Source organism: Panthera onca, chromosome D1 (genome assembly GCF_046562875.1).
Source record: "Panthera onca isolate mPanOnc1 chromosome D1, mPanOnc1 haplotype 2, whole genome shotgun sequence".
NCBI classification, from domain to species: domain Eukaryota; kingdom Metazoa; phylum Chordata; class Mammalia; order Carnivora; family Felidae; genus Panthera; species Panthera onca.
The window spans coordinates 95,034,243-95,048,499 of record NC_138348.1 but is presented as its reverse complement, the minus strand read 5'-3'; the positions used below and the strand labels follow the sequence as shown (position 1 = coordinate 95,048,499).

Genomic DNA, 14,257 nt, shown 5'->3' with positions numbered 1-14,257 from the left:
AGTTGGTGAACCTTTACACATAGCAGGTACATACAACCGAAGCGTAAGTTTCATGAAATAGCTTTTCCAGTCGGTGGTAAAAAAAAAAAAAAAAAAAAAAAGTCTGCTCACTTAGAATCCACTACAGGGCCTTGATTTTGAAAACCTTAGCCCCAGGGCTGCACCAGGGCACAGTGATTGAGAGTGAGCTGGCTGGAAATTCCACCGGTTTACATTCAAATGGGAGCCCCGCCACTTAGAGCTATGTGATGGGGGTCAGTTAATCAACCTTTCCAAACCTTTAGTTCCTCAATTGTAAAACAGGAATAAGCTACTTCATTGGGCTTTTGTGGCAATGAGAGAATAAGCGCTCACAATTACTTTCATTAGTCTGATTCTGGGTTTACGAAAGCCCCTAAGGTTTCCAAAATTGTCCAGCCCGGTACCCAAACAACATTGGTCATTCCATACATTTGTATATTAAAGCTTCCCTAGCTGAAAGCCTCCATTTGTTTTCCATCACCTGTGTGCCCTATGGACCAAAGCTTAGCCCTCTGAATGTGGCACCTAAGGCCAGTACAGCCACCTCATCTTTGGTCCCTGTCCTCACCTCTCTGAAGAGCCTAGTCCCCAAATTCGATGTCCCTTGATTCTGGAACAACACCCTCAGATGTGTCTTTGTCTCAGATCATGCAGTCTTCTTCTTTTGAAATGCTTCTCTTTTATTTTTGCCTACACGACACCTACAGGCCTCAAGATCAAGCTCAAGGGCCAGCTTCTGTGTATTCTAGCCTTTCCTGGCTCCCTGTGTAGAATCACTGACTTCCTCCAGCAAGCCTCAGCCCTTTGAGCAAATCTCCACCATAGCACTTAGTACATTCAGGTAGGGCTGACTCCTGAGAACTTTTCTCTCCTTTCCCCCAAATCCTGCCCTATTATTATTATTATTATTATTATTATTATTATTATTATTTTAGAAGATTTTATTTTTAAGTAATCTCTACACCCAACATGGGACTTGAACTCACAACCCCAAGATCAAGAGTCACATGCTCTACCGACTAAGCCAGCCAAGAGCGCCCCCTCCCCCCGCCCCGTCCCATTAATTAATGAAAGAAAAAAAGAGGTGGGGAGACAACCAAGGTAAGTAGTTAACATCTTTGGAAAGCAGACATTATACAACTCCATAATAATCTGACTATAATTAAATAACCATGACTTAATATAAGCATTTTACACTCATTTATGACACAGGTTGGGGATCAGTTACAGCCTTGCAGTTTGTCTCCATTTTTTCAGACACACATTTAATCTTAGATACTTGTGTCTCTTTGTTTTGTTGTGTGATTTTTTTTTTTTTTTAGTTTAAAATAGTTTTATAAGGATATGTTATAACATACGACTGTTCACGCCACCAAATTTTGATCATAGAGCTTATTTTGTTTGGCAGCAGCGGGCAGGTTTCCAAATAGTCATCATTTTTCTCTGGTCTGCGCAGACGTCTTCTCATTAGCTGCCTTCTGCTTTTGTTGCATTATCTCAGAGTCCCTCGGCTTTCCCTGAGAGGTAGTCAAGCTATCCTCTTTTTGATGAGGGAGCCTAAGGCCAGCTGACACCCCGCAACCCCCTTCCCCCGCCCCAGGTGGGACCTGTGTGACATTCCTCAGGCACTCCAGGCAGCCCAAGAACAAAGGAAAGAGAAAAACCAATGGTTGACTGATAGAGATCACAGTTAGCCAGGATAGGAGTCTCCCATCACTTTACAAAAGTCTTAGTAAATTACAAGAAAAAAGCAATCTTATCAATAGCCTAATCTCCAGAAACCCACAGACTCAGTTTCCCGGAGCCCCAACATCACCCTCCCCTCCAGAGTGCCGCGGGGAACAAAGGCAAGAAAAAAATGGTAAATAAAATTAAGTTTCTTTAGAACCTGCAGCCCACTGACAAATACTTGAGACAGGCAGAGTAAAACATTCCTCCAGGAACTCTCAGTCTTAATGTTAATGCCTCACTGGAGGGAAGATAACTTTAGTTCAACAATAACAAGGCCTCCGCAGGCCTCTTTAGCATATGAAAGTCGTTTTGGGAACCTCCCTTTGGCCTTTACCTCCCCCGACTCCACGGGTCCTGTCCCCGTGCTTTAATAAAACCACCTTCTCGCCCCAAAGACCTCTCAGGAGTTCTTTCCTGGCCATCGGCACCAGACCACCGCCCACCAGTCCAAAACCACATCATTTTCTTTTTCCCTTGCTAATTTCCTGGGGTTTCTTCATGTTTTTCTGGCGGGCAAGTTCTCGCTAATTTCCGAGGGCCATGCAGACCCCGGACCGAGCCCGGAAGAGAGCTACTGGGGAGAGAGCAGCGGCCTCCCAGCTCGCTCAGCGAGGCTGTCGGTCATGCCCACCCGCAGCTCTCGAAGGCTAAGCCCCTAGGGGCGCCCTCTGCAGGGCAGACACCTCTGCTCCTCCCACAGCCCCGCCCGCCGAGGCCCTGCTTTGTTGTGGTTTTAATTCTAGGAAACCCAGAGCCGAGGCTGAGTCCTTGTTCCAGGTGTGACGGGAGAACAGTGCGCATACATTTCAATCCTTTTGCAAACAGACCACAAATGAAGTACATGAATTGCAGCTGCTGTGGGGCTGTTTGTCTTCTGACATTCCTGGTGGACCCGTTCCCGGCGCATTTTTGAGAGGAGGAGGACGGTTTGTTAGGACCTGATGGAACAGATGGAGCAGCTCAGCTTTCTGGCAGGGGCTCTGCTGCGCCAGGGCCCCGCGCAGAAATCGTGCAACTGCCTTGAACGGAAATGGACGTAGGCCCCTCTCTGTGGCTTCGATGAGAGTTTTTCCTGTTCGGTATCAAAGAAAAGGGGCAGAGGGAGAAAGGATGTGCCAGAGAGGTCTGGCAGGGGAATGAGAACATCCCTGTCCTAATTTCTTCGTCTGAAAAATAGAGGGGAAAGGTCTCCATTGTGTGTCCATTGTGTGTGGGGGGGGAGGTGGTCACTCCGACTTTGGAAATGAACTATGTGCCCATCCCTAGAACCAGGAGGAAAGCTCCAGAGTTCTAGCGGCCACGCTACCCACCTGGACTGAAATTCAAATATTCCCCAAACTGCCTACCCACCCCCAAGCGTTTCCGGCACCTCTGAGCATCCTAGAGAAAAGGGGTGGAGCCAATTCGGCTCAGATTGAAACGCAAAGCTGAACTTGGGGTCTAGGTCATTGGCTAGCCTACCTTAGGCACCACCTCCGTTCCAGCCCCTCCCGGATTTTTTTCCCCACCCTCACTCTGATTCCGGACATGGTGCCAAATTTACCCGCTACATTTTTATTATGCCCATCGTGATATTCCAACTACCCATGGCTATAGTTTAAGCCCTTATTGTATAGCTTGAAATTGTTCAACTGACCTTGCTTCCATTCGAGTCTGCTTTAAATCAGTGCGGCGCTGCGCGGGGCCGTAGTGATCATCTGAGATGGATATATGTCCCTTTCACTCCTAAAATCCTTCCAGAAACTCCATGACATCATAGAAAAGGATCTGAGCTCCCTAGCATGGTACACAAGACCTTTTTCACATTCTGGTCCTGCAACCTCTGCGTGCTTACGTTTTGAGCTCCGCCTGTGCTAGCTGCTTACTTTACCATTTCCCACAATATTGCAGCCTTTGCGTCTGTGCTCTTGGGAGATCCTCAGGGCAGTGCCTTCTATCAACAGTCAGATCAGCTGTGACTTCTTATAGGGAGCTGCCCTTGGCCTTTCCCCCTCCTCCAATTAATTGTGGCCAGTGGCTCCTCCTTTATGTACATCTAGAACGCTCTGCTTCTATCATGATCTATGTCAAATTGTCTCTTTACACATTTATCTCTTCAACCACCTCCTTCATGACAGAGTATGTGTATAGTGGGAACCCGGGGTTTATTCAATTTAACCTAAATTGCTTTTTGAACTTTTAGAACGTTCAACAGTGCCAGGCTTGTTCCAGCATTAATTAGGGCCTTGGCATAATTCGCTCTGTCTGGAACAATTTTCTTCCCACATTCTCCTGATTTCCCACATAGCATGTATTATAACTTCAAATTATTTATGAAGGGAACATAGCTAGCAGTTAACAGCCCAGGTACGGACATCACAGTGCCTCATTTCAAACTGCAAGATGGGTGAACTTCTGCATTTTTCTCACTGTGTGTGTGTAGGTGCACATGCTGTATGTCGTTCCTTTCTTTTTTGCAAAATAGGACTAGTAATCCTGGTTTCGAGGATTAAGTTAAATGAGATCATATGTGCTAAACAGACTTGAACCTGGCAAGTAGCTAATAGTGCTCTCTGCTTAAAAAAATTTTTTTTGTTTGTTTTAAATTATGGAATGGCTGCATTGTAAGCCCCATGAAGGCAGGGACTTGGACATCTTCTTCAGTATTGTAACCCAGTGTCTACCATGGCATACGGTAGGTGCTAAATAAATCCATGTAATCTGAATGACTGAATAAATGATTGATTCTTACTTTGGACTATGATAGGAAAAGACAGGATTCAGTAGGCAGAGAGGGAAAGGATAGGACCTGAGGTCCCTGGGGGGCTGGGGGCGGGGGGGGGGGGGAAGCACATATTTTGGAACACCGCTGTGAGTGTCTGACCACAGCAAACCCCCCTGGGCCTAAAGTTCCTCTTCAGACTATAACTGACACCAGGGCGCCTGGGTGGCCCAGTCGGTTAAGCGCCCGACTTTGGTTCAGGTCATGATCTCGCGGTGTGTGAGTTCAAGCCCCGCGTCGGGCTCTGTGCTGACCGCTCAGAGCCTGGAACCTGCTTCCAATTCTGTGTCTCCCTCTCTCTCTGTTCTTCCCCTGCTCACGCTCTGTCTCTCTCCCAGAAATAAATAAACATTAAAAAATTAAAAAATTAAAAAAAAAAAAAGAACGTCAGAGACCCCACCCACCCCCCTCAGGATTCCCTCAGGAATTTGATAAAAGATCTAACTAAAATAAGTAGTCATGAAACATATGACCCACAAGGAATGATGTGGCCGTAGACCACCCCTCATACAGTGCAGTGGTGGCCATCGGGAATGGACAACCCAGTACCTAGAGCTTATTGAGCCAGTAAGGGTGTGACCTGAGAGGGAACGAGGGGGGGATGGGAAGAGGAGTGGCAACCAGAACCCTACAAAACAAGGACCCTTGTCTATCGTCGCAGGCATTCACACTTTGAAATGCCCCCTCTCTGGAAAGAGAGCTTCCATACTATTCTTACTCTCTGATTTTCCAGTCTAATAAACTTCTGCCTGCTGCTCATTCTGCCTCCACCTCTTCATTCTTCCAAGTGGTGAGACAACGAATCCCGGGTATTGAGGGAAAAAATCCTGCGACAGGAGTATGAATTGAAGACAAGTAGGGAACTGTCCCTGCTTAAAACGTCTCTAAAAGCCCTGCTTGAATCAACAATTAACTTCTAAGCCTTATATTCACTTGGCTACATACACATGCAACCTTTCTTTTTCTTTAAATGAAAACTCGTGGCTAAAAAGTTAGATGAGCGGAGTTTTTTATTTTTTTAATTTTTATTAGCAGACATGGCTCTTACTTGCTTCATGCAGAACTGAGACTATCATGTCTATGATTGACTAAGACCCTGTTGGAATCAATATGCTCAGGTTAAGGTGACCTTGCTCTCCAGAGAACAGAGAGACTCAGGACGATGTACTATGAGAACAAAATGACAAAGTGATGTAGGAGCTAAAATCCAACAGTTACCTTGGATTTTTTTTTTTTTTTTTTTTTTTTTTTTTTAGTGAAAATCTTAGCTTTGGGGCACCTGGGTGGCTCAGTCAGTTGAGCATCAAACTCTTGATTTCAGCTCAGATTATGATCCCAGGGTCACCGAATCGAGCCCCATGTGGGACTCTGTGCTGAGTGCTCCCTCTGCCCTTCTCCCCTGCTTGCACGCTCTCTCTCTCTCTAAAAAAAAAAAAAAATTTCTTTAAGAGTGCCTGGGTGGCTCAGTAGGTTAAGGGTCCGGCTGCTTATGCTCAGGTCATGATATCATGGCTCCTGTGTTTGAGCCCAGGGTCGGGCTCTGTGCTGACAGCTCAGAGCCTGGAGCTTGCTTCGGATTCTGTGTCTCCCTCTCTGCCCTCCCCTGCTCTCACGTGTGTGTGTGTGTGTGTGTGTGTGTGTGCACGCGCGCACGTGCACTCTCTCTCAAAAATAAACATTAAAAAATTTATAAAAAATAATAAAAACCTTAGCTTCCCCCAGCACAAACCATGGTATGAAATCAGCGGTATAGACAGAGGAGAAGAAAGGACACCTTTCACTTTTTAGTAGGGCAAGAGGTAAATTTCTGAAAAGGACAAAAAGTCTAAAAAGTCAGCTTCCCTGGTATTTTGTGTGATGTTTTTAAATCACAAAACTTTCGACCAACAGATTTTTATTTATTTATTTATTCTAGATTTCGTTTTTTAAGCAATCTTTACACCCAATGCGGGGCTCAATGTCACAACCCCGAGATCAAGAGTTGCATACTTCACCAATGGAGCCAGCCCAGGTGGCCCTCAACCCAAAGAATTTTTAAAAGTCAGTGGGTAAATGGAATAGGCAGAGGTACGCTAGAAAAGCCAGGTGGAGGAAAGGTACAGAGGCTGAATGCAGCCAAGTCAGACAGGATAATACAGTAGCTAACTTAGTTCTCGCTCGGTAGAGACCAGCCCAGCGGATCATTGGGAGCAAAGCACTCACTACAAGCTCTGTTGACACTGCCCCAAAAGCACAGAAACACCAACGGACCTCCCATCCTGAGCACCGAAGACCCAGGGTCAGTTCCTTCATTTTTCCAACTCCAGAACCCATATCAATTCTTCTGCTGGCCAATTATTGAAGCGTTAACATTTTCAGTCCCGTCCTGCATCGTATGTGGTTTGTCGTATTATATACAATCTCCGAGCTTGCGAGTCATGGCTTTGTGCAAAACTTAAATGTAGGCAGGTGGTAATGGTTTCAGAGGATGGGGAGGAGCAGGCTTCCTAGTATAGATTTGGGGTTCTGGCCACTTGGCTAGGGAGTCAAGCTACCGTATCTTAGCTCCCTTCTTAGGAAAGACACTAATACTGCAGATTCCCTCCTCGGGCAAATGATAGGTGGCTTCCTAGGAGTGTTTGCTTGCCCAAAGAGCACAGACTCTCTTAAGACCCAAATACCTTTTCTTATTTATAATGTTTGTATCTGGAGTCTTTCAACTATAAGCTAGATGGAAGAAACAGAAAACTGGAGGACTGAGGGAAGGCGACTGTAGGAGGGTGGGGAGGGGAGCCGGGGGAGGCGAGGGGTCTGGCCAGTTGCACACTCACCACTTTTTGGTTCCCTTCGTTGTCGGTGAGCAGCCATTCGATATCCAGCGTGTCTTTTTCCGGAAGCCCCAGTTGATGGTGACAGGGCAAGGTGACCCTTTCCTCTGCCACTCTCTTGATCTCAGTGTGAGTCCCCAAGGTTCCAGCATAGTAGGACACTGGAAAAGAAGAGCCTCTAGTGAGTAATGCAGAAACTGGGTAGCAACGTATAGGAAGCAAATATTACAAATAATAATTATTGGATGTTCCTGCAGGCAAGGGGCAAATCAAGGTGTCCGAAGAATCCCAGACCAGAAGCACCGGAAATCCTGGAATCGGACAGTGGTTCCTCCATTAACTGAATTCATTGTATCTTCCATGGCCCCCCAGATTACACTCTTACCTACCTTATTGGTTTTTTATGAGTGATGAAATGACTCAGGTCAACAACTGTGTGATCTGGACCTTCTCTCCCTTACTAGCAGAGGCTTCCTTAAGAACAGAGACCGAAGGAGAAAGGCAGGGGTTGGCATCCTCCCCAGAACAGGCTCTAGGTACCACTTTCCCTCCTTGAGCCATCTTAGAGACAGGTGATCCCCCCACAGACCTACAGGGAGTGCAGGATGCCTCAGAGAATAAGTGGGCTCTTATAGGCAGTTACTACTTCCTTTAGGGACACTCATTCTCTTAACCCCAACTTCTATCTTCCATTCTTTATAGTTTCACACCACATGGCTTCAAAATATAGAGGCAACCCTTCCTATCCAAAGTGAAATTCCAAGTTCCCTCATTTGGATCCCGTCCCTCCACCCATCCAGTATCCCTTTGGCCACCGGGATTTCGGTTCCATTTTTGACTTTCTTTACCTCTAATTTTCATCTTTTTAAAAATATTTTTTAAGTGTTTACTTATTTTTAAGAGAGAGACAGAACGTGAGCGGGGAAGGGGCAGAGAGAGAGGGAGACACAGAGTCCAAAGCAGGCTCCAGGCTCTGAGCTGTCAGCCCAGAGTCCGATGCGGGGCTTGAACTCATGAGCTGTGAGATTATGACCTGAGCCGAGGTTGGACGCCTAACCGACCGAGCCACCCAGGCGCCCCTAATTTTCATCTTGTTCCAGGAACGGTATTCCATCAGCAACTCTGGGTTCCAAAGCTCACCTTCTCTCCTTCCTATTAATCTCAGACATTGTTGGCCATTAAATCCACAGAATTAAAGAACTTCCCCTGGACTCTAGGTGTGATGTGTCTGGCGTTAAGGTGGGCTGTAAGGTCCTCCTTTGTCTCCTTACACAGTGACCAAGAAGCTCAGCGTGAAAATGGTCTCTTTCTCTTTCTAGTCACTTACAATGTCCCCGTGCCTCATTCACAATGTAACAGAATCATACAACCTCCGAGTTGCAATAGCCCCCAGCGTCAGGGTTTCTACGAAGTCCCCTTTCCCGGGGAGAACTCACTCTGCCAGTTCAGAGAGTTTTAAGCACTAAGCATCAAGGATCATGACTTAACGGAAGCACGTAAGCTACCTTTTTTATTCTGTGTTCATTTCCCAAGATAGATTAGCAGTAACTCTGTGGGAAGGAAAAGAGCCTGAAAGAAGGAAGAAGGGGGCAGGAGAGACTGTAGTTCCCTCTCCGGGGAGGCAGACTGGTTTGAGGTGGCGGGGCGGGACCCCCAGAGGCATCCACCCTGGAGAAGCAGCAGGTGGATTCCCAAGCTCGGAGGCAAAGAAAGGAGACCACAGAAACCCGTTGGGCCTAAGAAGGGGCCTTCAGAACCAACGGGATAAGACCCTTCCGGAGTCTTACTGACGCTCCCAGTAAGGTTTCTGTTCTTTCTGTTTAGAACTTAAACCGCGTTGAGGGTGGCCGCGGTTTTGTGAGCCCTTTGTGTGCCTTGGCTGAACGCTGAGCGCTCAACCCCATGAAGAAAGCATTGTTATCCGCCTCTAGGGATGAAACAGGAAGAGGAGCTCAGCACTTTGCTCAAGGTCACACCGCTAAAGGTGCCAGATCGGGGGCTCAACCCCAGATCTGTCTCGCGGCAAAGCTCACGCCCTGACGGCCATTCTGTGCCGCGTCCGCCCTGTGTCGTATGCGGTTCCCGGACACCTGGTTCTCCCGTTAGCCTCTAGGCTCCTTGAGGTTAGGTACCATCCACCGCTACGTTCTCAATGCACTCGGCTCAGGGTCTCTCACATCGCAGGTGCTCACTAAATAGCTGTTGGACTGACTCAGATTTAACCTGTGTACTCCTTTCACCCTAAGCGAACTGAGGCCCAGGGATAAAGGAGTCGCCCTGAGGTCCTACAAATCACTTAAAGGCAGAAATAGCCCATACAAAACCCATCCTCCCCCTGTCCCGGGAAAGCACACTTCCTATAGAGCAGCAGGGAGATTAGCCCAAGAAGGAGTTCCGCCTTCTCCCCCTGCTCACTTTCCCCTGAACACAACAGTGATCGAATGAAACCAGCATCCCACACCCCTGGCAAAGCTAGAGAACCCAGCACCGATCTGGTGCATACAGTAGGCACTCTACGTTAAATACAGGCCAAGAAACAACCAGGCAAGTTGCCGATTGGAGCCACTAGAGGGACTCAAAGGCTCAGATTTGGTTGCTGTCCCCAAAGGAAAGGAACAAAGCAGAGGGTGGTGTACTTTACCAGAGTGCCAAGTTCTATTTATACCATATCCAGAATTAAATACAGCAGGGCAGGGAGGGGGCCAGCCAGCGGATACAAATGACTCCACCAAGGCAGGGAATCTCAGACTTCAGGGGTTCGCTGGGATCCCTGCAAATTTCCCAAATTGCTCCTTCTGTGCTCCCCCCACCCCCCCTGTGGCCGATGGCCTGAACACACAGGTGGCTGGGCTCTATTTATAATTCTCAGGCTTGGCAGTGTGTAAGGGGACGGCCAAGCATGTGTCTGTCCACTGCCTGGTGGGTGAGTGGGAAAAGCCAGCCGTGGGCTCCCGGGCATCGAAGGTTTCATCTTCATCGAGAAAGACCGTAGGAGGGGCGCCTGGGTGGCTCAGTCGGTTAAGCGTCCGACTTCGGCTCAGGTCATGATCTCACGGTCCGTGGGTTCGAGCCCCGCGTCGGGCTCTGTGCTGACGGCTCAGAGCCTGGAGCCTGTTTCGGATTCTGTGTCTCCCCCCGCCTCTCTCTCTCTCTCTCTCTCTCTCTCTGTTCCTCCCCTGCTCACACTTTGTGTGTGTGTGTGTCTCTCTCTCAAAAATAAACATTAAGAAAAAATTATAAGTCTTAAAAAAAAAAAAAAAAGAAAGACCTTAAGAGATCATCAAAACTTAACTTAGGAGGAAACCACAACCCGGAGAATTGAAATGTTAAGTCACAGAGTTAGCGGCAGAACTGGTAGTAGGAAGATACAGCTGATCTGGAACAAAGCAGGGTTAGGGACACCGGTGCCCCTCGCAGTCCAAAATCCACGTGTAGCTTTTGCCTCCCCCAAAACTTAACCGCTAGCCGCCTACCGTTGACGGAAATCTTTACCGACAACACAATCATTTAACACATAGTCTACATGTTATGCGTATTATACGCTATATTCTTGCAATAAAGTCAGCTGGGGAAAAAGAAAACACTAAGAAAATCACAGAGAAAACACTTGCACACTACTGTACTGTCAGAAATCCACATATAAGTGGATCCACACGATTCAAACCGGTGTTGTTCAAGGGTCAACGGAAGTCTCCACTGGGTGTCTGGGACACTCGTGGTATTGGTGGCGGGGAGGTGCTGGAAGGTAGCAGGGGTGCAAATCCTCTCTGTGTGCCCGTGCAAGAGGCAGTCATGGAAGCCTTGGGCTCTCCCTGAGGGAAGGCTTCTGCGTGCAACTCAGGCACTTACCACAGGACCTTTGGGAGCCTGAGCTTGGGAGAATTAGCCTCTCTGAACCTCAGTGTTCTCATCTGCAAAATGGGAATTAACCAAGACACTGGAGGTAAGGCACCCAGCAGTGTGATGGCACATGGGAGTCTCCCCCCCCCCAAAACGTCAGTTCCCTTCCCCTACTTTCCTCTACTAGAAGGAGGATTTTTGTTTTCTCTTTGTTTTTAATGTTTATTTATTTTTGAGAGAGAGGGCACAAGCGGGAGAGGGGTAGAGAGACAGAGAGGGAGACAGAGAATCCAAAGCAGGCTCCAGGGTCTGAGCTTTCAGTGCAGGGCCCGATGTGGGGCTAGAACTCGTGAACTGTGAGACCCTGACCTGAGCCGAAGTCAGACGCTTAACTGACTGAGCCACCCAGGTCCTCCAGGATTTCTGTTTTATCTTTTCCTCAGATGATGGCTGCCCACCTTTGGCTAAGATGAGTTTAAGGTTTTATTCTCTAAAGGGCATTTATATTTACTAAAGATTCTCTTTAAAAAAAATTTTTTTTTAATTTTATTTGTTTATGAGAGATAGAGACAGCACGAGTGGGCAAGGGGCAGAGTGCGAGGGAGACACAGAATCCGAAGCAGGCTCCAGGCTCTGAACTGTTAGCACAGAGCCCGACGTGGGGCTCGAACTCACAAACCATGAGATCACGACCTGAGCTGAAGTCGGATACTTAACCGACTGAGCCACCCAGGCGCCCCCTAAAGATTCTCTTGAACCTCCTTTAAAGAGATGGGGCAGGGGTAACGTTTGGTTTTCCAGCATAAATACTTTTATATAACTGAGGGACATAAGATATCTGTTTCGAAGGTGAATCCGCTGAGGAGATAATAGTAAATTTTAAAAAGGAGGTTTCTATAACCAGTTGACTGTTCCATTCACACGAAAACAGACGGAATCTGAGCCTTTAACCACTTTTATGCTCAGAGAGCCAGCATCGTTTCTGCTGTCAGGTAGACAGATGTCTTGGACGATCCATTCAAGCAGGTTCATGCAGTCCAACCACACGAAGCCTATATTCCTCACACGCTTGTGTCCCATCACATATGGAGGCCATATTTCTGGATCAAACCAATGACATACAGACAACTCTGTCAGCTTGGGCAGACGCGGCAAGAGCAAGAACTTGGCGAACTTTCTCGAAGGGCTCCTCTAGCGCTGCTCGTACCCATCTTGCTCTCGCGGATTCAAGGAGGCAAAAGACCAGGAGAGCTTTTCACAGCAACCAGGATGCTGCATTTAAAGTATCTACTTCTCTCTTATTTCCCTAACGGAGAATTCTTCAGTTTCTCAAGTACTCCCTGATGCCCACGGGGTGCAAGGTGCCCTAGGACCTCATGGTTAAGTCTGCACGCTCACTCCCCGCCAAGGATGGGCCCTCCAGCACTTATCGTCGACACAGGCACCCAAGGCTCCCTGGCGCCTCCACCTAGGAGAGGCCACAGTGATTGGTGCACAGGTCAACGATAGATAGGTGCTTTTTTTGGTAAGACTTGAGCTATTTACCAGGCTGTGTAGACACGCAGTTTGCAAGTAACAAAGTTAGAGAGCGGCACTTAGAGTCACTCCCTGATGTCGGGTACAGAAGCTGTGATCTCACCCCGTTCCATGTACAGTGGGGCCCCCACCAATGGGCTTCTGGGGTGGGTAACGCCTCCTTCCACTAGGGATCGTATTTTTCTCAATGGGCCTGTTCGCTTACCTGAATGGGAAGAGAATTTTCTTGTTTCCCTTCACATGTTCCAGAAAGCCTCATGAGAATCAAAATCATCAAATGTCCGTCAGGAAAATAAAAAGGACTTGGGATATTTTTAAATCAACTTCTCTTGTGTTATAGATCCAGAAACTGAGGCTCAGAGAGAAGTGACTCACCCAAAGGCCTCCTGATTTCTAGACTAATGACATACATACAATTCTGTGTGTGTGTGTTTGTGTGTGTGCGTGTGTGTGTGTGTGTGTGTGTGTTTGCAGGCATGCACCTTCCTGGCTGTTTCTGGAACACTATGTACAATTCAAGAGACCGCATGATGTAATAGAAAGAGCATAAACTTTGGAGTCAAATCAACAGGGACTTAAACAGTACCCATAAGTCCAATTAATTTCCTGACCACTCCACGTCATTTTTCCTCCCTGCGAAACGAGAAGAAAAACATCAACCCGGAAAGACTGTTGTAGGATTATATATGATGTATGTAAAGTGCCTAGCACAGATACACGGTATACAGTAACCAGTCACACATGGTAATTATTATTATTCATAATTCTACAACTGTACTTCAAAAGGCAAGAAAAACCAGAAGAACATGCTGAGGAGATAAAGCAGGATGGTGAGGAGTTTGGAAGTCATTTTGCTGGATAACTGTTAGTATTTGGCCGTATTTGCTTTGTCTCTCTCTCTCTATATGTGTATTTTTTGCTGCACTGGTTGAAAGTAAGTCGCAGATAGCAGAACATTTAACCTCTAAATGTTTCAGCAAGCACCTCTGAAAACTAAGGGCATTCTCGGGGCGCCTAGGTGGCTCAGTTGGTTAAGCATCCGGCTCTTGATTTTGGCTCGGGTCGTGATCTCATGGTTTGTGAGTTCAAGCCCCGAGTCAGGTGCTGCACTGCCATCATGGAGCCTGCTTGGGATTCTCTCTCTCTCTCTCTCTCTCTCTCGATCTCTCTCTGCCCCTCCCCAGCTTGCACATACACTCACTCTCTAAATAAACACCAAAAAAAAAAAAAAAAAAAAAAAACCAACGAAGGGCATTCTTCTACACAGCAATAATATCACACCTAAGAAAGTTAGTAATACTATATGGAAGCTCATTAATTTTTTTTAAGGTTTTTTGTTTTTAAGTAATCTCTTCTACACCCAACATGGGGCTCAAACTTACAACCCCGCGATGAAGTCACGTGCTCTACTGATTGTGCCAGCCAGGCGCCCCTGGAAGATCGTTTCTGACAAGAGTGGGTGAAGGAGGCTCTGGTGATAAGTGGGATTGAGATAGTTCTGGAAAGACAGACATGCTTCTCCTGCGCAGCCCGGAGGTGGTGTAGGGGCAACTTGAACAGA

General features: G+C 47.2%; 1 protein-coding gene and 1 pseudogene across 1 annotated transcript in view; both read right to left on the bottom strand.

Annotated features, from left to right (window-relative positions):
- CLMP (CXADR like cell adhesion molecule) overlaps positions 1-14,257 on the bottom strand; it is a 96,738-nt gene that overhangs the window by 16,215 nt on the left and 66,266 nt on the right. Inside the window, 1 exon segment of the mRNA XM_078432872.2 lies at positions 7,324-7,481. Coding sequence (XP_078288998.2) covers positions 7,324-7,481 — 158 coding nt within the window.
- On the bottom strand, positions 1,139-2,294 carry LOC144613037 (small EDRK-rich factor 1-like; annotated as a pseudogene).